Source organism: Eptatretus burgeri, chromosome 13, assembly GCF_056783735.1.
Source record: "Eptatretus burgeri isolate ZD-2024b chromosome 13, Ebu_testis_v1, whole genome shotgun sequence".
Classification (NCBI taxonomy): Eukaryota; Metazoa; Chordata; class Myxini; order Myxiniformes; family Myxinidae; genus Eptatretus; species Eptatretus burgeri.
In genome coordinates, this window is record NC_140973.1 from 7,108,497 (window position 1) to 7,133,252 (window position 24,756).

Sequence of the window (24,756 nt, forward strand, 5' to 3'; positions counted from 1 at the left end):
CCTTTCCTAGCTCAGCTGTCTAACCCTTCCTAGCTTCTCCAGAATGCATGCTTTACTTCCATAACCCCCTCCTAATTAAACTTCCAAAATCCAAGCTAACTGCTCACTTCCACTCCTTTGTTCCCCTCTTAATCCATTTATGGAACCTCGCTCTGCTCAATTCCACTCTGTCGTCCATGGCTTCAAGCAGGCGGTGCACTGTCTTCTCATGTCATCCCCATCTCCACCTGTGGTCTTTTCTACTCCCATTAACCCTCTTGCAGTTTACTTTGTTTCCTCCCCTCCTTCCTCTCCTTTCCTGTCCGTTCATTCTCCTGATTATCAAGTCCATATGTGGTCCCACTGCCACACCGTCAGTTCATTGCCTTTTTACCCTTACACGAGCCTCAATCTTACAAAGAAATTAAATTCTGGCCTCCAAAGCCAGTCGCTGACTGGGCATCCGATGTCATGTAAAGTCCTTCCTTGACACACCTGAGCTTCTAACCACTTAAAAGCTTTCATCCACAGTCTGTTGAAGTACTGCTCCCTCCCCCCCCCCTCTGGGGTGATGCTCCTGCCTCCCACCTTGCTCGACTTCATGCTGTGGAAACCAAAGCTCCAAAGTTTAGGATCAAGTTTAGGATCATTGGTATCTCCCACGATAAAGCTGAGTCTTTGGGTCTCTCACTCTCTCACCAGAGGCAGGTCAGTTGTCTTTCTGTCTTCTACCGTCTCCTCTCCGGCCTTGCCCCCCCCCCGCCCCCTTGCCCTGTCCATGATATGTCCCCCTTATACTTCCACAGAGTGCTGAAGGTTCACCAAAAACCCCCTACTAGTGAAACTGCCAAAATCAAGAATCTCTGCTCACCTTCACTCATTTATTCCTCATTTTTCCTGCCTCTGGAACAAACTCTACACTCTCTTCAATCACACACCTCCCTCAAGGTCTTCAAAACAGCTGTTCACCACCATCTCTTATCTTCCCCCATCCAGAACCAAGATCTTTTCTACCCCCATTAATCCACCCCAAACCCACCTCCTTCAAATTCCGTTTTCCTTCCTAAACGTCCCTGAAGTACCCACTTGTTTACCCCGTGTACCCTGCCCCATCCCTCTCCCTCACCACAGATCTCAAATTGTTTCCGTTCCCCACTATTTTGTGCTTCTTTCTCCCGCCCCTCTTGTTTTCTGCCATGTTATATGTTTCTGCGTATTAGCTCTTACACGAACCTCGACTTGGAAACAAAAATAAAGATAATAATAAAAAATAAAACATCACATCCTGATTGGTCAGAGGACAAAGCACAGATTCGTCAAAAATCCAACTTGTTCCATAAACTCTCGTGAACTGAGCATGAAATAAATCAATTAATCAAAATTAATACATTCTATTCATTCTCCAAACATTCAAATTCATTCTCTCTCTCTCCATTGTCAAGCTCAACTACATATTGTGGAACTCTTTTGAAGGTTAAAAAGTAGAAAAGAGTAGAGGTACCACACAAAAATAACTTTACATCATCTTCCAGTATCTCCTCTATGATATAACTCAATTAATATAGAAATTACTCGATCCAAATGCTAGATTTTTGGACAGGATAATATGGCCAAAGGTTTTACTCTTATGAATTCGGTACAACTTAGGATCCATCACGACAGGAAACTGAGTGCACACTGGACAGCCGGCTTATCTTCCCTTCTAATATCATTGTGCACATCACAGGTATCTTCTCCTGTTGTTAGGCTATTGTTTGGGGCTCGGTTAGGGTTAGGGAGTTGACTACTTGTGTTAAAACTCTCCACAATTACCCTACCATTGAAAGTTGCAAACGATCTACCAGGTAGTTGAAAGCTCGTGCGTGCTTACCTTCAATTTAAAGGTTCCAATCTCCAACTTCATTAAGCTGTGTTTGCTCAGCACGGCAAGGCGTCTGAAAGATGGACACGTAAAGTGACACTGGAACTCCGACCGAGGCACGCTCTCTCTCTCGCTCCCACACACATGGAGGTCAAAGCACAACATTTGTGATGCATGCCATAAATGCAAACTATTTCCGGAAAGCACCATAGTTCCATTGTTGTTGCTTTGCTTGTATAATAGTCGGTTGCCTGGACACGCTTACAATCTCATTTCTAGCAAGGCTTGATTCATCGACTCTTTTTTTTGTGGAACTTTGATTTTAAAATACAATAAAATGATGAAGAATTGTATGGAATGTGCAGCAAGTCAAGGCAAACAACATAAATAAATAAATAAATGTGTATATAGAGGGGCTGCAAAAGTAGGTATACAGTAAGGATTATACCAGTATTACAATAGCGGTGCTAGGATAATTGAGGGATTAATATGTTTATTATTGATATGTTTATTATTGGTATGTTATTATTGATATTGTTGTGAATTCGCGCCCGCCGGCGTGCGAATGGCCGCGTAACTCGAATCGCGGCACGTCGCCCACCGGACGGACTATTCTGTCGTGACCCTCTCGGAACAACGCCGGGAGCTAGTCACGGGTGGGGGTTTAACCTCACCACGATCGTGCCAATTGCCCACCCACGCAGGATAGGGTTGCTCGCCAAATTCGATCTACCTAAGTACCTGCGCGAATGGTCGACCGAGCGATTGTACCACGCCACAGGCCGACTCCGGACATGAACCGCTTAAGCGGTCCGTTCCGTGCTACAGTGATAACCGAGCGGTGTTATCGTTGGTCTTGACGGTTCCGATTAATTACTGGGATGTTGCACCCACTACGAACCCCTTTCCGTGATGCAAGATGGAGGGTCAATAAAAAGGGAAACAGACGAAGCAGAGCGGGAACAGTCAACAAGCAAGCGTTTTATTCATAGCCACAGACACAAAGCACGTAAATACAGCCATACACTAATGAAAAATGCACATATAGCAATTAAGACAAAAGAAACGATGCAGAGCTACAACCGAATACGCGTACACACGGCAACACTTAAACAGTTCTACTTTAGCCAGACTGGCGCCACCCACGGACATTCACACCAAAACCCCAAAGAAAAGAAAGAAAGAAGTCGCGACTTCCCTTTTGTGTCTGGTGCGTCCCTCTCCCGCGACCGTCAGCGTGGTCGCACCTGGCCCTGACTTCTCTCGCGGCCAGCGAACCCTCTCTGGCACTCCCCGTCCGGACGCACAGGTCCACCTCGCAACGGGCGCTGCCGCGTCTCCCGTCCGTGCCTTTGTGACAGGGCCGCTCGGGCGCAGGACCTCTTCCCGAAGACCAACTAGACCACCAGCCAAGACGACCAAGAAGAGGCGGAAGTGGAAGCGCGAAAGAGGAAGCTCAAGCGCGCCCGCCCGTGTCCGTCTTTTATAGCACGGGGCTCCGCCCTTGGCCCCGCCCCGTTCTCGGCTCCACCTTTCTTCGAGAGGGTTCCCGAAAAAGGGCGTTCCCTCATGCTTTCCCTCCACCCTGCTTTGTGCGGGGGCCGGGGGAGTCAGTTTTTGGCTCTGGGCCAGAGAATTATTCTCCCAAAAAGAGGCCCCTCCTTTACATGACCTCTGACCTTTGACCTGCATCGCCCTTCCTCCACTCCAAAGCGCGGGGAAGTCAGATGGGAGAAACAGGCAGGAAAACCTGCGCATCCTCGCGGTTCCCTCCTTTGCGCCTTTGTTTGCCGTTCGGAAGCAGACGTAGTGGCGAAGATGTGGTAGCGTAGATGGTGGCAGTGGCGTGGTTGCAGTGTGGTTGGTGCTGTGATGGGGATGGCATGGTTGTTGAAATGTTGTGTGTTTGAAATAAAAGACAGAAAAAGAAAAACGCCAAACTCAAAGGATCGCAGCCCAAAAGGATCACATAAATTCCCTCTATACAACGGGATTGGGCTAACTACACATGTACCTATGAAGATATCTCACCTGAGGGTCCTGAATGGTGGTTTGCGAATTTCCACAGCCGTAACAATATGTTATTATTGATATGTTATTATTTGATATGTTTATTATTGATATGTAATTATTATGTTATTATTGATATGTTTATTATTGATATGTTTATTATTGGTATGTTATTATTGATATGTTATTACTGATATGATTATTATTGGTATGTTATTATTGATATGTTATTATTGGTATGTTATTATTGGTATGTTATTATTGATATGTTATTATTAATATGTTTATTATTGATATGTTATTATTGATATGTTTATTATTGATATGTTATTATTGATATGTCATTATTAATATGTTATTATTGATATGTTTATTATTGATGTTATTATTGATATGTTATTATTAATATGTTTATTATTGGTATGTTATTATTGATATGTTTATTATTGGTATGTTATTATTGATATGTTATTATTGATATGTTTATTATTGATGTTTATTATTGGTATGTTATTATTGATATGTTATTATTGATATGTTTATTATTGATATGTTATTATTGATATGTTATTATTGATATGTTATTATGGATATGTTCATTATTGATATGTTTATTATTGGTATGTTATTATTGATATGTTATTATTGATATGTTATTATTGATATGTTATTATGGATATGTTTATTATTGATATGTTTATTATTGGTATGTTATTATTGATATGCTTGTATAATCAATAAAATAAATTTTGTGCGCACATTTTGTTTTTCATTACTGTATACCTACTTTTGCAGCCCCCTGTGTATATATATATATATATATATATATATATATATATATTTATATATATATATATATATATATATATATATATATATATATATATATATATATATATATATATGCTGTATATATGTATACATGTTTTGTTATTTTTTGTTCACTGAAGAGGCACTTTCTTGCTCTCGTGTCGAGTGCACACTGTTACGCAGCTGACACATATGGTCTGAGTGCACATGCATGACGTGTGCGTGTGCATGTGCGTGCGTCAATATTTGGTTTATCTTGGGTTTTTAAAAGGTCAGCATTACAGCAGATTAGCAGCAAAAAAAAAAAAGAAAATCGACAAAATCAGCACATTCCCCCATGTGAATGATTTTAACCTCAATCGTATTTTTGACTTTTGTCCAGCGAAAGGCAGGAAACGGAGTGTTGTCCATTGCATGGGATAAATGCTTAAAACAATCGTCCAAAGTTTATCTCATTGAATGAAACAGCTGCCATCATCGGCAGCTTGTGCTTATAATTGCCTTTATGAACCGCAAAGGATTGTTTTGAAATAACAGCAGCTCGGAAGGGAATACATTTGGAATCCTCGGTCAGTTTGAAAAACAATTTGCAAATGGACGAGGAAGTTTTTCCACCTGCACAAATGTTTTTGGGGGTTTTTTTTTTCTTATTTATACGCCAGATTAAATGCAATGTCTGAATTTTGATAGAAATTACCACCAATACATTGATGTTTATCCTGCTCAAGGTTGATGTACAAAAAATTCCATTTGTTTGATTACAATTCCCCATCATCTTCATGTTTATCCAGTTATTCACCGGATCGGTACAATGTTGATATTATCACTTTTTTGTCGAGGAATGCTGAGTGTGGCCTGCCAGCATTAGTTGTTGGAAATAAAAAAAAAAATCCCACGTTGTCCTTCGTGAAGAGTGGGTGAGCTATCTCCAGCACCCTGAGCAAATTGCAAGTTACTGCTATAACCTAGAGGGGGAACTGCATCAACAGCATCCCTGTGCCCCTGCAAAAACTGATGCTATCCCGCAGCCACGTGCTGCATACGAACGATGAATGACCTTGAAAAAAAAAGAATAAGAAAAAGTAAATGACAACATATGACTCAAAACTTTCCACAAATTATTACCCTCGCCGGAGGAGAGGGTATTACATTCGGATCAGTTTGTCTGACAGTACAGGAACGTGAGTACCGTTTTTCTCCGCAACCGCCTGGCGGACTGACGCAAAATTTTAACCATGGGAGCGAATACTCATGTAGAATGTTTTAATCATAATTATGACGTCATATGTCACGTTTTGTGGCAGCCATGTTGGGAAAAAGGAAAAACTTTGCACCTCCGTATCTTAGAAACCGCACAATGGAAAAAAATAGGACCAGTAGCTAATCTGGGGCCTGTCCTAATGAAGTAACCTAAATATGGTAGCATTTTGACTCATGGGTCTGGAGAGGAAGGGTTTTGAAGAAATTTACGTCGATTTTTCCCAAAAGTTGACGAAGTCCGCCAAATTTGATTTACTTCCAGTCACGTGATCGGCATGACTTCCACAATTTAACATACCTACCCTGGCCTTCGACAATAATGTTGTATTCCAAATTTTGTAGCATTCTGCCTGGTGGGTCTAGGAAAGAAGATTTTGGAAGGTATTTGCACAACCGCCATTTTGTCGCTTCCAGTCACGTGATCGGCATGGCCTCTGCAACTTAACATCCGGACCCTGTCCTTATGTTGTCACCCAAATTTTGCAGCATTCTGACCGGTGGGTCTGAAGAAGAAGATTTTTGAAGAAATTTACTCAGTCGGCCATTTTGACCGACTTCAAGTCACGTGACTGAAACGAGCTTTGAAATCCCTGTTACCAGTCAGGAGAGGAACATTATTGCCAAATGTGATCCAGGTCGGCCCGGCGGTTTGGCCGGAGAAGTCAGACGAAGACGGAGACAGACGAACGGACAGACAGACGGTGCACAGTGACAATACCTTATCTGGAAATTAAATTCCAGATGAGCTAAAAATTGTACTCCTCATGGGGAATGTGTGATTTTTTTTAAAAAATGATGTCATAGGTGCCTATGCTATGACGTCATCACTGCATGTGTAGAACACCACATCCGATCAGTATGAAAAATTTTGAGGGTCATCTCGGGATAAAATGGTCCACAGAAAAAAAATAAAAAATGATGACATCATCGGCCATGTGATTCGGCAGCCAAATTGTTTAAAAATAAAAATATTTCAAAAATCTTCTTCTCTGAAATGGCTGAACAGATCGATGCAAACTTTACAGGTATGACCGCCTATCTGTGAGGAACAAAATGTTTCCAACTATGATGTCATAAGTCACATGGTTTGGTAGCCGTATTGGATTTACCCGAAAACCTTGAAAATCTCCAGAATGGCTGGACAGATCGAGGGCTGGACGAAAATCTTATTAAAAATTCATTCTCTTGAATCGCTTCATTGATCGACATGAAACTTCAAAATTATGATCGCGTAGTGATGGGGAAATACATGTTTTAAATTTCAACTTGATCGGATGCAACATGGGTCTGGCAGCCAGAATTATTAATTTTTTTTGTTCTGGGTTCTTTTTGATTTTGCTTGTTTTGAATAAGGATCACTTGGCTGTGTCTGGATGTGTTTGAGTGTAGAGGAGCAGCAGCTGAAATGTGAATCCTATCCAGGTTCCTCCTGATGACTTCATCTTTGCTTTTTGCTCATTCGGGTTCCTTCTGATGACTCCAATGTAGGACTCTACCTATTTGGTCTGAATTTAAGTTACTTTAATCCCATTCTAAATTCAGTTGAATAATAATGCAAAACGTCATGGATTAGGGTCAGGTGTCCAATGAAAACGGGGTTGCATCAAAGCGGGATGTCTTGGTACCCGGTCATCACTGCCAGCAGTTATAAAGTGGCAGTTCTAGTTATGTCTTTTATTTACCTCCACCAACAAACGTGAAGGGGGTTATGTTTTCACCCCTTTCTGTCTGTTTGTCTGTGTACAGGATATCTCAAAAAGTTGCGGACAGATCCGGATGAAATTTTGTGGACAGGTTTGGTGTGTGACAAGGACGAACTGATTAGATGTTGGTGAAATCTACCCCCAAAAAACTACCCAAAACAAGTCCCGGCGAGGGTCTGCAATCTCAGGTTGCAACCAAGGATTGGTCAATAACTTTGAAACCTAACAAGACATGGAGTAGTGCTGTGAACAAAACTGTTATTTTAATTTATTGTCACGAGCAAAGGTACCCACACACACTCTACAGGAGATGAAAGTTGGCGGAGACAGGGTTGAGGGGCAATATATAAAAGCATGGTACAGCTATTTTCAAAAAAATTTTACTTTTCAAAAGGGTGCCGCATCCACTTTTATCACTTTCAAATCCAGTCTTTTCATACGTTTCATGCTTTGCCAGATGGCTTTCCACTTTTCCTGTTTCATTGATGAGGCTTTCATCTGTGGCAACCCTTCATCCATTCAACGCAGTTGTTTAACCTACTTGCGACTCAGATCCCACAGATGCGCATTATACCCTCATGAATGTGAGCTACAGTCTGAACCATTGTCGTGAGCATGCACCTCGGGAAAATGAGGTGGGGGTGGGGGGGGAGGGATGACGCCGACTCCCGTTAGAACACAACCCGGAGGCCCAGACTCCACATCCCAAGTTTGGTGTACACCATGGACAAAAACTGGAGGAGGAGATAGCGAACAAATAAGCAGCCATTGTGGCTTTACTGGAAAGACCATATTGGATAACAGAAGGTAGATTGATATTATTACATTTTTACCCTGTGCACACGAAGCGAAAAGCGGGGTTCAGCAATCGGTTCACTTTATCGATCCATCCGTCGACAAACGTCAGTTTATGATCGAGGAACAACTTGATTTCAATCGATGTTATATTTCGAACACAAATCGGAATTCAGTTCGGAAAATGAACCTGTAGTTTTAGCGTGCTTTGGCTCTGAAGTTGTCGTGATTGCGCGTGCGCAGAGAGGAGAGATGATTTTTCGAGTCCATCTGCATGCCTGGTAGTCAAACAAAATGTAAAATCATCCAAACGGGAAATGTACTTTTTTTAAGGACGTCATAAAGGACACAAACAGCAGGCACGAATAATTAATGTAATGTGTTGGATAAGGTGGTGTAAAATCGCTGCATCAACGGCGGTAAACTACTGAATTTTTTTTTTCTATGACCTTTAAAATCTTTATCTATCTATAATTCCAGCAATGTGTGTGTGTGTGTGTGTGTGTGTGTGTGTGTGTGTGTGTGTGTGTGTGTGTGTGTGTGTGTGTGTGTGTGTGTGTGTGTGTGTGTGTGTGTGTGTCTGCGACCGCTGTTTCTCGACAACCACTGGTCCGATCGAATTGAAACTTGCCAGGTATATTGCTGGGGCCTTGTGGATGTACCTTTTCAAGGTTTGATATTAATCGGACAAGTGGTTCTCAAGTTATGGCTATTTATTTACCAAACCAATGACAGGACACGGTGCTATGACATCACAATTGACGTCACAATTCTTCTTCTTCTATTTTTTTCTTTTTTTTTTGCACATACGGCCACGCACGTACGGGCACGTACTAGTTGGTTCACGAGTCATTAAGTGACCACTAGATTTGTTATGGGTGTGTCTGTCTGTCTGTCTGTCCCGAGCATAGCTCCATGGGTTTTGATCCGATCTTGATAAAATTTTGGTGGGAGGTTTATATCATGATCTAGTTGTGTTTTCCTGAGAATGGGCGTGCTGCTTCCATTATGGGCAGAGCCACGCCCAAAAAACATGTGTTTTTAGGGGGTATCCGGTTTCAAGTTACATCTTCTCCGAGGGAGTTTGTCGAATCTGGCAGGGGTTTCGGTATTTGGTTAGCCCAACTGCATAGCCCCACAGAGCTCGATTTTTCATTTTCGTCCCAAGGTCACGAGGTCACGAACTTAAAAAATGTCAAAAAAAATCAATAAACTAGGCATCGAGCTCCAGGGGTTTTCAACTGTTTCGAATGAAAGTTTGTATGCAAGTAGTGCTCTTCGAGTACTACAACTTTCATCGTTTACGTTTTTCCCGATTCCCACCAGTTTGCCCATGGCGTCCCCTCGAAGGTCAAAAAATAAAAAAGGCGAACCGTGTACATTGCTCGTGAACCATCGCCGTCTCCAGACTTGTTTTATTTAAATTGAATTATACACTTGAACACTGAAAAGCACAAATCACCTTTTTGGCGCTTTCTAAAATGTTCCGTTTAGCAGCATTTGGACAAATATTACGACATTTTACATCATCTCGACCAATCAAATTTTCTGCTCACACATCGCGCCCAAGTCCTTGTTTCTCAAGATTGCACGGGGTAAGGTGTTCTATGAACTCTCTAGTTCTTAAGCACAATGTTAAAAAAAAAGTGCTCTACAATATTACATTCTCATCTGCCGTTTGCTTTGGCATCACTCTCATGTTAAGCCGTCTCTAACTGATCAATCATTGTTTTTACTGATGCAATCTGGATGATGTGCTGATGCAAGCTGCTTTAAACGGGACAACTGAATATCCACCCCAACTCTGACCAAAAAACCCTCGCGCAATACTTGGACGCAAACCACAGCTACTTGCATATGGACTCGAGGAAAATACCACGTGATGCAACAATGGTCAATTAAACAATAGGGGAAGAAGATCGTTAACCACAGGATATAAAAGGAACGTTGAAAGCAAGCCCCACATAAAAAAGCACATCCTGTGAAATCAGGTTTTCTTCATACACCGTAGAATGGAAAACTAGTCTTAATCCTGATGTCTACAATGTCGATCTGCATCGGCAGACAGGTAGAACGGTGGATGGAATCAAGAGGACATCGATCAAAGGATGCTTTGCTCCGATGAAGGGTTAACATCCGAAACGGATACCTCGATCAACATTCTCTCGATTCCACCAATGTTCGTTCGACGCAGTTGGGCGGATTGAACCGCATGAATACAAGATATTTGAAAGTAAATGTTACCTGTAGAGACACTCAAAGGACTCTTGGTCCAAGAACTCGTGGTCGCTCCACACGGACGAGAGGTGAAAGGGAAGGCAATCATCTGCAAAGCCACGCTGACCATCAGTATGGTGCACCCACATGTAGGCAAAACTAAACGATGTGTCAAAAGGTCTCGGCTGCACCGCTTGAACCACAACTCCGGAGACCCATCATTCCCCGTGCTTACATCACGCCCTACACATGCCCACCACGACGCCAACGCCATTCGCTCTCAGCACCAACGGCAAGTAAATAGAATGACTGTAAACAGCAGTGAAAAGGCATGCTGTACATGCGGTCCAAATCCACCCGCCCCTTTCCCAGGGCTGTGCCACATCAGGCCAGATCTGTCTCTAATTGGCGAAAGTGCTCTGGAAGTGCCAGCTCCACCACCCAAAAGAAACATGACTCCACATACTGTCAGGGATCACCAGGCCAGCGAGTGATAGTCTCTCAGGAAGCAGAAAGTTCAGTTTCTTTGAGTGTTTACAAGAACTACTGTTTCTGTACGACGATCACAATGAGAGAGTCTTTACTCTCAAGACTTGAGGCACTCTCCAGGCTGGACGGGAAGTCCCGTTATCGCTAGACTGTAGTTATATAATATTATAAATATATTTAGTACAAATTTAATTACCCATTAATTAATGAAACAATTATTTAATTCGTTCAAGGAGGTTGAATTTGAATTAAATATCAAGGTAGTAATAACGATTGCCATGCGACTTCTTGTTCGCAAGTACCAAACTGATAGACAGAGTCTCAGTGCTGCAGAAACAGTTTTGTAGTCGGGAATACTCTCTCGGGGAGGGGAGGGTTGGGGGGAGGGGGGCTGCGTTATGCCTTCCATTGCACGACTACATAAAGGAAATTGAGATGACTTGGAAGGGGTTATTATAACACCATACCAGACAAAATCATGCTTGGACAGATTGAGATGATGTCACAAAGGATCCTTTGATGGGACAATGATGGTCCTCAAATCGAACACCCAATTCATAAGATCCAAAGCCTAACGGACCCTCCTGTTCATCCAGTATTTCAGAGGAACTGGGAATCTTTTTTTTTTATGGACACTTCCTTGTCTTAACTCAATAGCATTGGCCTCTTGGGTTGACCAATTGAGCATTCCCATCTGGGCCAAGCTTATGATATGGGGTAAACCCAGGTTCAAATCCCACATACCGCTGTGTTTCTTCATACTTGTCCACTGATGTGCATGTAATTCACGTAAAAACTCATTGATGTCCCCAAACATCTTTGCCTTCCATGTGATTTATTGCAAGCTCCCCTCTGAGCCTGAGATTAAAATCAAATTAAAACATGTCATCCTGGACTTTATATGGTATTATTTGTGAATCCGATCCAACGCACAGAACTCCGTTACAGAGCGTCAGTGCTGCCGAAGCAGTTCCTTGGCAAGGGTGGTTGGATGGTTTGCCATTGCCTTCTCAGTAGTAGTTCGGCCAGAAATTTGGAATTTGTTCAGGATACCGGCGATAGCTCGCCTACTCTTCTCGAGAGACACCGTGGGTTGAAGATCACAGTTTATAAGCAGTTCGCCAAGAGAAGAACACCTGAGAAAGGTGGAAAGACAAATGCCTTTGAATTTGCTCAGCGTCTCCTCCAAATCAAGCCGGGGCTCTTACGAATGGTCTCACGTCGAGGAATGTTGCAAATTACCCGATTGTATTCCAGCTTTGCCATTATTTTGCTGAAATTTAAAACTTGTTCAGCAAATGTGGATTCAATAAAATCGAGTATGATGGGAGGTTAAAAACCTGTACGATCGCATCATCTTTGGTTACGAGAGAGGGAGGGAGTGAGAGTGAGAGAAAGAGAGAGTGAGAGAAAGAGAGAAACAGAGAAAGAGAGAGAAGGAGAGAGAAGGAGAGAGAAAGAGAAAGAGAGAGAGCGAGAGAGCGAGAGAGCGAGAGAGAGAGAGAGAGAGAGAGAGAGAGAGAGAGAGAGAGAGAGAGAGAGAGAGAGAGAGAGAGAGAGAGAGAGAGAGAGAAAGAGAGAGTGAGAGAGAGAGAGAGAGAGAGAGAGAGAGAGAGAGAGAGAGAGAGAGAGAGAGAGAGAGAGAGAGAGAGAGAGAGAGAGAGAGAGAAAGAGAGAGTGAGAGAAAGAGAGAGAGAGAGAGAGAGAGAGAGAGAGAGAGAGAGAGAGAGAGAGAGAGAGAGAGAGAGAGAGAGAGAGAGAGAGAGAGAGAGAGAGAGAGAGAGAGAGAGAGAGAGAGAGAGAGAGAGAGAGAGAGAGAGAGAGAGAGAGAGAGAGAGAGAGAGAGAGAGAGAGAGAGAGAGAGAGAGAGAGAGAGAGAGAGAGAGAGAAAGAGAGAGTGAGAGAAAGAGAGAAAGAGAGAAAGAGAGAAAGAGAGAGAGAGAGAGAGAGAGAGAGAGAGAGAGAGAGAGAGAGAGAGAGAGAGAGAGAGAGAGAGAGAGAGAGAGAGAGAGAGAGAGAGAGAGAGAGAGAGAGAGAGAGAGAGAGAGAGAGAGAGAGAGAGAGAGAGAGAGAGAGAGAGAGAGAGAGAGAGAGAGAGAGAGAGAGAGAGAGAGAGAGAGAGAGAGAGAGAGAGAGAGAGAGAGAGAGAGAGAGAGAGAGAGAGAGAGAGAGAGAGAGAGAGAGAGAGAGAGAGAGAGAGAGAGAGAGAGAGAGAGAGAGAGAAACAGACAGACAGAGACAGACAGACAGAGACAGAGAGACAGAGAGACAGAGACAGACAGACAGAGACAGACAGAGACAGACAGAGACAGAGACAGAGAGAGAGAGACAGAGACAGAGACAGAGACAGAGACAGAGAGAGAGAGAGACAGAGAGACAGATTCGCAGTTGCTTCCTAATTTAAACCATTTGAAAGACTGAATGATCATGTTGAGCAAATGTTCTTGAAATTACCCAAAAAAAGTTTAAACAAAAAATACACGTACCGCAGCTGGAACTGAAGGGAAATCAAACTCGATGATCTGCACATATTGAGCCAACTCGACACGATCAGGAAATTGGGAAACATTATCAGGAAGTTGAAAACTTTGCGACATATTGTGGTGGGAAATCTGCTCTGGCAATACCACATAATAAAAGAGCAATTGGAAGGATATAAATAATGCTGTATCCCTGAAAAAAAGCAAAATAAATGATTTGTGTTGTTAGTTTTTCACACAAGGTTGAAACTTCCTTTTTTTTCGATTTATCGGCCCCTTCTGCGCCCTTCACTCTGAGGTTTGCACACCAGAGAACATACACTAGGATAAACAGATAGATGGCCCTTTGGCCACAATTCGGTCCTTACGGGTTGGTTCCAGCGATGATATGCCTTTCTGTTTGTGGAACAGCCGAGTGGCTTGTGAATCAGAGCATACGGTTACCAAATGTCAGGAAAGATTACATTATTTGTCACCAGCCTAATTTCCAAACGTAATCAAGAGAGCACTTAAAACTATTAAAAAAAAAAAAGTAAATAAATAAATATGGAAACTGAATAAAATTTTGAGCAATAGAAGTTCCACCAAGTTAGCAAAAACTTCAATCTGATTATTTGCATTTCTGGCTTTGGGGCTATTCCATCCGCATCATCAAATATTCTTGGAACTCGTATGGTAGCCTGCATGAGTGGAAACAAATCATCCATAATTATTGCTTCACTCTGCTTTGCCTTTAAAAAAAGTTTAAATTTTTGTAAGTGATCTTATGCTCATGGAGGAGCTTGTAGGAAAACACAAATAGGACAAAGAAATCAGGACACACCATGGCACTGTTATATTAATTTTACACGAAGAGAGTACAAGTCAGCGCAGCGTATGGAAACTTGGATCCGTAACATCATAACAGAAGTATTCTGATGGGACTGCCATGTGAGTGAACCCAAATATTTGCACAGATGATCTACTGAAACCAATTAATCATTACATTTAAGAAATAAAGTACCAGTGAATCACCATGGATTATACAAAAGTCTTTTTGATGAAATTTGAAAGAAGGTATTTTGCACTGTTAATGGTGGAAATATTGAGCCACCTGGGCCCATTCGCTAGAACCCCAGGTTAGCACTATCCTATGGATAAATCACCGATCCGGCAGAGAAATTTCACCCACTGGATAGGTTCCGCCGCTTAAAGCCTGGATAACGTTATCCCCTGGAAAAAGTAGTCATTTTTCCGGATAACTTTAGCCAACCTACTCTGACCTGGATTTGCCTTATCTGTGTCTTGTGACACCAGCCAACCCTTATCCAACCTTTATCTGGGGGATAACTATCCTACCCTTATCCAACCTTTATCCTGTGGATAACTATCCTACCCTTATTCAGCCTTTATCAGGCAGATAACTATCCTACCCTTATCCAACCTTTATCTGGGGGATAACTATCCTACTCTAATCCAGCATTTATCTGGGGGATAACTATCCTACCCTTATCCAACCTTTATCCTGTGGATAACTATCCTACCCTTATTCAGCCTTTATCAGGCAGATAACTATCCTACCCTTATCCAACCTTTATCTGGGGATAACTATCCTACTCTAATCCAGCCTTTATCTGGTGGATAACTATCCTACCCTTATCCAACCTTTATCTGTGGGATAACTATCCTACACTTATCCAACCTTCATCAGGTAGATAACTATCCTACCCTTATCTAACCGTTATCTGGGGGATAACTATCCTACCCTTATCCAACCTTTATGCTGCAGATAACTATCCTACCCTTATCCAACCTTTATCAGGCAGATAACTATCCTCCCCTTATCCAACCTTTATCAGGCAGAAAACTATCCTACCCTTATCTAACCGTTATCTGGGGGATAACTATCCTACCCTTATCCAACCTTTAACAGGAAGAAAACGATCCTACCCTTATCTAACGGTTATCTGGGGATAACTATCCTACCTTCATCTAACCGTTATCTGGGGGATAACTATCCTACCCTTATGCAACCTTTATGCTGCAGATAACTATCATACTCTAATCCAGCCTTTATCAGGCAGATAACGATCCTACCCTTATCCAACCTTTATCAGGCAGATAACTATCCTACTCTTATCCAACCTTTATCTGGGGGATAACGACTCTACCCTTATCCAACCTTTATCTGGGGGATAACGATTCTACCCTTATCCAACCTTTATCTGGGAGATAACGATCCTACCCTTATCCAACCTTTATCTGGGGGATAACGATTCTACCCTTATCCAACCTTTATCTGGGGGATAACTATCCTACCCTTATCCAACGTTTATCTGGAGGATAACAATCCTACCCTTATCCAACCTTTATCCGGTGGATAACTATCCTACCCTTATCCAACCTTTATCAGGCTGATAACTATCCTACCCTTATCCAACCTTTATCTGGAGGATAACAATCCTACCCTTATCCAACCTTTATCCGGTGGATAACTATCCTACCCTTATCCAACCTTTATCTGGGGGATAACAATCCTATCCTTATTCAACCTTTATCCGGTGGATAACTATCCTACCCTTATCCAACCTTTATCAGGCTGATAACTATCCTACCCTTATCCAACCTTTATCTGGGGGATAACAATCCTACCCTTATCCAACCTTTATCCGGTGGATAACTATCCTACCCTTATCCAACCTTTATCAGGCTGATAACTATCCTACCCTTATCCAACCTTTATCTGGGGGATAACAATCCTACCCTTATCCAACCTTTATCCGGTGGATAACTATCCTACCCTTATCCAACCTTTATCAGGCTGATAACTATCCTACCCTTATCCAACTTTTATGCTGCAGATAACTATCCTACCCTTATCCAGCCTTTGAACAAACGTGGATTATATGTCAGTTAGTTATCCATTGGATAACAAATTTAAACACAGGATAGCTCTTATGTAGGGATTACATAATCCTAGTTTCTTAAAAATCCAGAAAAAGTTCCAAAACAATTATTGACTCGCGTTCTGCTTTCACAGAGCATTGATGGTAAAGAAATTACCGACACAAGGTCGTCATCATGTCGGTCTACCGATCTGTTATATTTGGGTAGAAATATCTGAGCACGATATATCATATATCATTCATGGCGCTCCAATAATGAATCAATCGACATGCGTCATGACATCATAATGCCAGCAAATTAGCGTGTGATGCGAAAGCAGTAAGAAAACTAACACAACGATATATTCATTGCTGATCAGGGCAATACGATGCAGTATCGGCATGCACTGAATGATGACACGCACAGGTACGAGCCGATCTTTACATGCTCCTGTGTCACCAGACACAGCATATCTCCTGTTCAGTGGGCCTAAAGTTTGCTTTCCTCTTTCTAGTATGTTTGACTTTTGCCACCATGAATTTTGCAAGTGGACAAGACAGTGCAATCTACCAATCAAAAGATTATCCAAACCTCATGCAGCCCTTATCCAGTAGATATCCATCCAACTGTAGTTTATCTGTCGGATAATGAACCAGCGGATAAGAATTTTAATCACAGGATAGGTCTTTTCCAGTGGTTGTTATCTGGGCTTCCAGCAACCCGGCCCAAGGGGTAATTGATTAGATTAGATTATATATTCATATATAGAACAACGAATGAGCTCTCACCTAATGTATTATTTCTAGGTGGCTAGGATCTTTTATAATGAACCCGCTGCTCTTTCAACTCAAAAAAAAGCTGCATAAAGCAACGAAGAAAAGGTAAGCTGACTTTGCCGTTTCAAACCATACCTGTGTTCCTCTACAGCTGAACAGACATTCGCAAATAGCATATACATGACAATCCCAATGCTACGCACCCCCAAAAGCTGCCGGAATGGCTTCATCGCTGTTTGGCGAGTCGTCAGCGACAGCCGAGACAGGAACGTGCGCCACCGTGGCTCCCAAATATGCACCATGTGCAATGTTGATAGCAGTCAATATATAAATATCAAAACTCTTGATATTTTACATATATATGACTCACTATTACATCTGATAATTAACTTAAGAATATTTGCTTTAGGCAATCTGAAGCAAACATCCAGAGAGGCAGACGCTCAGCTGGACTTGACCGCTGCTGCGCATCCTGGTCCTTTCGCCTGGGGTGATAAAAATTCCTAATCAGCTTTTTTAGGAGCAAAATTTCTCAATAGCCTACAGGACGTGACCTGACCTCCATTCTCTTGCACAATGCAGCTGGTTGGTATTCACTGGGGTTGAAAGCTCTGCATTTGAAAAAGAGAAACATCCAGCTGTGGCCAAGCAAGTTCCGGCAGCCCGTGAGGGCCTTGCCCACCTCGGTGGAGCTGGGTATACTGGGGGAATCCAGCTTCCTGGAGCCACTTGCACGCAGCGAGCACTTCAATCTCTGCAGGACACACGGAAAACACGGACGTGACGTGATGTCAAACAACGGGTCAAACTGAAAAGTGGCAATGGGCCAACGCATGCAAAGAAAGAGGACCGAAGGAGAGGTAAATTAAGCAAAAATGAATTTGAAAGGAGGAAGGAGAGGTGGGATAATAGGGGGGGGGAAATGGAATTGCGGAGGAGTCCCCAATGGTTTTATAAAGCAGTTAATGCTGTATTTTCTCCAACATGGCATTTTCATTACTCGGGATGCGAACACTTGCTCGTGGATGTTAAACACAGCATGGTACCTCCTGAAAAGAGCAGACTATTGTATCCAGTTACCCTGACTCAAGACTATATATTCCGACGCCGACCTATTGAATGAGTGACCTTGCTGTAAAAGAAGGAAAGACAATGAATCAGTAATCAAATCCCAGTCAGATGTGCATCCCTAAATATATAGCACAGATCGACTTGGAGTCCTAATCGCAAATGGGAAGTTCATGATCACCTTTAACCCTTACAAGCATGCACATTGGCCATAGTTAGAACACTAACCCTAACAGCCTGGTGGAGGTATGTGCTCTACTGAGTGCTGTTCGAGCTTCCTCTTAAATTAAGTGAGTTTGAGTGCAGGGTATTTGTTTCTCACAGAGCTAAACCGCAGCCTCAAAGGTTGTCTGGGATGAGACGCACATCTGGCACGGCGCAACATTTTGAATGTCATTGTGGTTGCACAAGTTTCATTTGTTACAATTCGTAGAACCACGTGCATGTAGATGTGTATTACTCAAGAAAAGCCATGTGAGCAACAGGAAAGGTTGGCAGTTGGCACTCGTGAAAACAAAATGTCATGATGGTTATTACCTCCGCCGCCGAAGGTGAAGGAGGTTATGTTTTCACCCCTTTTCTGTCTGTTTGTCTGTCTGTTTGTGTACAGGGTATCTCAAAAAGTTGTGCACGGATATGGATGAAATTCTTTGGACAGGTTCGGTGTGCGACAAGGACGAACTGATTAGATTTTGGTGAAGATCCGGATCCGATACTAGAGTCTTTAAAGTGAATCTTCACCGTTGAGAGATCAGGCCAACATCGATATAGTACTCCGTAGCATGATATTTCAAAAATGTATTGGGCCCGATATGTTCTCATGGATCAGGCATTGCATGGCAGAGGTATGCGCTCTACCGAGTGCCTTTCTCGTCTAATTCAATTGTTTAAACATCCCAACGCAATCGCATAGTGTCAGAAAGCAAAGACAAAAAAGTAAGCTCGCAGGTAAATGAAATTTACAAGCAACGGATTGTCCCAAAGCTCGTTTCACTTGGTGCGACAATACATGAGCAGGGCGGTGGATCATGTGAAAACCACGCACGCCTCGTTTGGTAGGAGACAAGTCAAACGAGGGAGCGTTTCATCATGTTGTTTTTTTCCTTGTTTTCTCAACCCGGGCCTGTTCTTCACACGAGTTCATCACCAGATGCTTGTGATGTGGCCACAGCTGCGCCATGACTACGTACAAGTGCATGCTTCTCTGGAAAAACTTCAATGACCTGTTATTTGAAGCTAAGAAAGACCAGGAAGACAAAAGCAATGGAAGAGGACAAGGAAGTCAGACACATCCGTGGTACATCAGATGAATATGAGAGTTTGGTGGAAGTGAAAGATACACGAATGGCATTGGCAGTGGCACAAAACGTCCTGCTTCGGCAACAGGGGTATCACGTGAGCATCCGATTTTCCGGTGGAAGTCCTCCTGATGGTTGAATGACAATTAATTTTGTATTTTGTTTGCTATGAAGTAAACTATGTTACATATATATATATATATATATGAAAAAAATATACATGTATAAACATGTGGAGTGTTATGAGCACTCCCCCAATCGCCATTGGACATAGTCCTACACCAAAACGTCACCTCCAACCCAGAAGCCTCGGCCCTACGATTCTCTCAGACAAAACTTACATGGTCAACATCAATTAAGCATCAAACGGAGCTGTCTATCCAGATTCCAGGCTTATTTGCCCTCATCAGGACGGCATACCAATAAATATCTTACCAATGAAGACCACATTCATCGTTTAAACATCAGACGCACCTCCTGACCGCTACGGTGAGCATCGCCACGGATTATGTCTCACACGGAAAAAACGCATAATCCGCAAACAACAACCATCCGTCCGCCACCCTGATGATTGTTCCCGCTCGTGCAAACCATTAAACCAGAAGGCACATGGTGTGATCAGCAGGTAAATAGAAACATGTGGAGTGTGACGAGCACTTCTCCGATCTCCATTGGACATAGTCCTACACATACCGTGTGAGATTTTTTTTTGTCATTTAAGACATAATCCTTGATGATGCTTACCATAACATTCAAGAGGTGCATATGATGTTTAAACGACAAATGTGGTCATCATTGGTTAGATATTTATCGGTATGCCATCCTGATGAGGGCAACAAAGCCCGAAATCCGGATAGGCGGCATCGTTTGATGTTTACCCGGATGTTGACCACGTGAGTCACCGGGCTGAGGCCTCCGGGTGGGAGGTGACTCATTGGTGTAGGACTTTGTCCAATGGAGATCGGGGGGAATGTTCGTCACACTCCACATGTTTCGACTTACCTGCCGATCACATCACGTGCCTTCTGGTTGAATGGTTTGCATTAGCGGGAACAATCGTCTGGGTGGTAGACGGACGGTTGTTCTTTGCGGATTATGTGGTTTTACCGTGGTTTTGTGGTTTTACTCCGTCATCATTCCGAGGTCGGCAAAATGAGTACCAGCTTACTGGTAACAGGGGCACCGCATGAGCGGCACGGACGCGCCACCATAAAATTATGCAACCAACAGCCACAGGCTGCGCACGATAGCTGGCATGCCGTGTCGAGCAACAGGAGGCTACAGGTTGGTTGTAGCAGTGAATTATACAAAAAAAAAAACAAAACTCATTCACTCAATCCTCAAACAGTGTATGAACAAACATCGTGGGTACCGCACCAAAGCCGAGCTGTTCCATCGTCAATGTCACCTTTATACTCCAATGTTTAAGGCTCATGGACGAGATCATTGAGTGATACAAGTGTGCTTGTATTGTATTCCATTGTGTATCAACAATAGCGAATTAAGCACAAAGCGCGTGATCGAAATGGAGAAGATACCCAGCATCGTGATTCATGATTCATTCATATCTTTTCGCCATTCTTGAGATGGTTCAGTGAGACATGCCTGCTGTGTTTCCTCCATTTGTCAAAACAGCTTGGAGATGTGATGAAATGAGCCTGGACTGAAACGGTAAACAAAAACAATTAACAGTACAGTCGGGAAATGGTAGCGTTCGGAACGATCAGAGAGGTCTGCAGTGGCTTCAGTGGCAGTTTGAAACTGAATCCCTTTCCAGCAAAACAAGATGGTTGATAATAAAAATGTCAGATGGGCGAGTAAATGCCAGATGATGATGAAACATTTTACAGCAGGACAAAGAAATCATATTTTTTGTTGTTGTTCACCGATCCAAAACGAAATACACTTCAAATACACACCCAGGTGTGATCTCACACCTCATTTAAATGAGCCTCGATTTCAGGAAATATTTCAGGAAGTAAAAACAATCAATATTTGTACTTGACAACAATATTACAAATGCTCTTGTTTTCATTCCTCCTGATAAAGAGAAATTTTCATCCACAGTCTGAAGGTTGGTGTTGTCTGTAGCCCTTGTTATGCAATGTTATTGTTAAGTTAATATTTGTCCAGAGAATAAATAAATGAAAAATTTAGTCAATGTACTAGCGAATAATAGACCTACTTCTTTTGAAAGGTACCACACACACAAGTTCCTTTTCACATTGACGTGCGAGTACTATCAGATAGGACAACTGGCTTAACTCGCCATTGGAAATGCAACGTCTTCCTTGGGGAGCGGAAGAGTTTTGTCGTCAGATATTACTCCATCCTCGATCAAAAACAGACGAGACAGATGATGAGTAATATCTATCCATCTCTGTTGAAACAAGAGCGAGAATTGCTTTGCAGGACACGTCCCCCTACCGATGTGATATTTTCTTCGTCCAAAAAGGGCATAACTCTGTGAAAAATTGATGAAACGACCTGAAACTCGAACTTGTTCTGTATCTTATCATCGTAAAGCCATGTACCAAGTTTCAGTTGAATATTTTAAAGGGTATGGGGAAAAAAAAAAGTCTGAAAAACCTCAGGTGGTATGGACGGACAGCAAGCCAAACCTGTAGTCCCCTCCAGTGAAACTAGTAGGGCGCTAATAAAATACCAAATACAGCAATGGAGTACGCAGGAGGAATCTGGATAGGATTCGGGTCTCAGATGCTGCTCCTCCACCCTCAAAACCCATCCAAGTGAGCCTTACAAAAAAACAAAAACAATTTGCAACTCGAGTTCAGTTAAATTACATTAGGAATGTGTAGGATCTGTAAGTGAAGGCATTCCTGAGTGACACAAAGCTCATCACGGTGCACAATGGTTTTATATGGAGCTCGATGGAGCATGGCTCCCCACTGCGTGCTGGTGTTCCTGCTTCCCACCTTGCTCCTCTTGTAGTGGTTAAAAACAAGGCCTTCCGCATCATTGGAATCTCAACACGAGAGGTACATTCCAACGGAGAGCCGTCACTCTCCCACTGGCAGCAAGTTGGTGATCTCTCTATTTTATGCAATCTCATATCTGGCCTTGTTCCTCCGGTCCTACCTTGGTCATCCCAAGCAAACCAAAGTCACATGCATTCTTCATGAAACCCTCACCTGCTCACCCTAAAAAAAGGTCCGGGCTTGTTGACCACCTGCATTCATCTGTCCCCTCCGAATTCTCCCGATTGTGGATTTGTCTCGCTGTGTCTATTCTCTCGTCTTCCTCACTTCGGTCTTTCAAATGTGCTGCCCATCACTACCTCGTGTGTTCAACAAAGCACGTCCACCGTGTCTTCTACACATGCTCATTCTGTTCCTCTCCAGGCTATTAGTTGTTGCGTTCCTCCTCCTATCCTTCTTGTGTATTGTCCACCCACCCCAAACTGTTACTAACCATAATAAACCAAAAATTCACCAGTCAAAGCAGCAAAAGTGTTGAAAACTTTTAACACACGTGACGCGTGAGCTTAGCACGAAAGAGTAGTTCTTACAACTTAATTGCAAAATGCCACCAGGGAAGTGCTTCATGTGAATGACTGGGCCACATGTATTGGGACCTGAACACACCCCGAGCCGAGGAAATCGACAAGAAGCGTTTTCTGTTTCTCGGTGACGAAAAAGAAATATACATATGAAAGCACGTTTGTTCCCCTCCTGGTTGTTTGCGTACTTTTGAAAGCAGGCGGCGGTGATTTTGGCCGCAAGGCATCGCAACCACCACTCCACGCTTACTGGTGTCGGCTCAATTCCCAAATCTTGATTCTGAGACAGCTTTAAATGGCCTTCAGGAGACAGCCAGGAATTCTTCATGGAGTGTGCCAAATGAGGATGTGTCTTTGAAATCCTATCAGTGGCAATACTGCTCCTTGTCAGCACAGGCTGGTGGGATCCTGCAGAAGCCAGATGCACCGAAGACTGGCGTGAAACCAAGCCTCTGGCAAAGTCGCTTTTGGCGACAAATAAGTCCCCACAACTAAATCGGGACTTTTTGCTCACTGCATGGAATGATGTTCAAAGCCAAATGGCTCAAATATCAGAACTTTTACCACATTAGTACCAAAAGTGAAAGATGGAGGAATTGATACAAAACCCCGTCTTGAGGACCAGGCTCGTCGTAAACCCCGTTGCAAGAATAACTGAGTGGCAGTTTCAATTACGGTTAGTAATTGCAATGTCGCCAATGGACTAACGCTGTGGAGTTGCTCGACTCAAAAATGTATGTGGGAGTTAAACAGGTGATGAACCACCAGAAGGATTGGTTATACGTCGTAAACGATAAAGTTGGATTTTTAATGCACACTATTAAAATTCACTCTGCGCAGCGGACTGTATCAAAGATATGTGAAGATGGTTCATGAAGTTCTCAGACCTGGACGAATGCCGTGATGATACCGTCACAAAGACGTCACGACTGCAGCCCAAGAAGGGCCTCTCGCAGTGCAAAGACGCCCGGGTCAAATGCTGCCACCAAACAAATGAAAAGCGAAGCTACCGACTAGTTTTGTCCTTTTTGGGGCTCGTCATGGCAACACGTCACTGTTCCATCCACTCAGTGACTGAAGCCTTCTGGCTTATACAGTATACTGCTAAATGGTGCACCCATAACTGTGATGGGTGAGGATGCCAGATCGAGTCCTATTACAGACGTTGCTCCACAATCTGGGACAAAATGTCATCTGCCACATGGACACATTGTCATCCACCCTCCATATCACAATGAGAAGGCATGGGAACAGAGACATTGGGAGATGTGTGGAAGGGAGAGGAATGGGATGGGGAACGTGGGGGAATACAAGATGGACATTACAGGGACTTTCAGGAAGGAAAGCAGGAGAATTTGAAGGACGTGGGCTTGGGTGGATTAATGGAGGTAGAAAAGATCATGGTTTTGGATGGGGGATGAAGATAAGAGGTGGTGGTGAACAGCTGTTTTGAAGGCCTGGAGGGAAGAATGGGATTGAGTAGAGTGAGGGAGTTTATTCCAAAGGCGGGAAAAAAGAGGAATGAAAGAGTGAAGGTGAGCAGCGATTCGTGATTTTGGTAGTTTTACCAGAAGGGGGTTGTTGGCAGACCTTGAGTACCTTGCGGAAATGTGGAGGGGGACAAA

At 43.0% G+C, this 24,756-nt stretch overlaps 1 protein-coding gene across 6 annotated transcripts in view; it reads right to left on the minus strand.

The window, feature by feature from the left end:
• LOC147013767 (rho GTPase-activating protein 7-like) overlaps positions 1–24,756 on the minus strand; it is a 136,434-nt gene that overhangs the window by 46,653 nt on the left and 65,025 nt on the right. For 3 of the 6 annotated variants that reach the window (XM_085850970.1, XM_085850964.1, XM_085850965.1), the window contains 3 exons: positions 17,928–17,999; positions 10,663–10,744; positions 1,850–1,913 (listed from right to left, as the gene is read on the minus strand). In XM_085850970.1, the coding sequence (XP_085707096.1) occupies positions 1,850–1,913; positions 10,663–10,744; positions 17,928–17,999 (218 nt within the window). Of the gene's footprint in view, positions 1–1,849; positions 1,914–10,662; positions 10,745–10,870; positions 11,163–17,804; positions 18,000–21,149; positions 21,172–24,756 lie in introns of those variants that run through there. The other 3 variants (XM_085850966.1, XM_085850967.1, XM_085850969.1) reach the window with 3 other exon arrangements.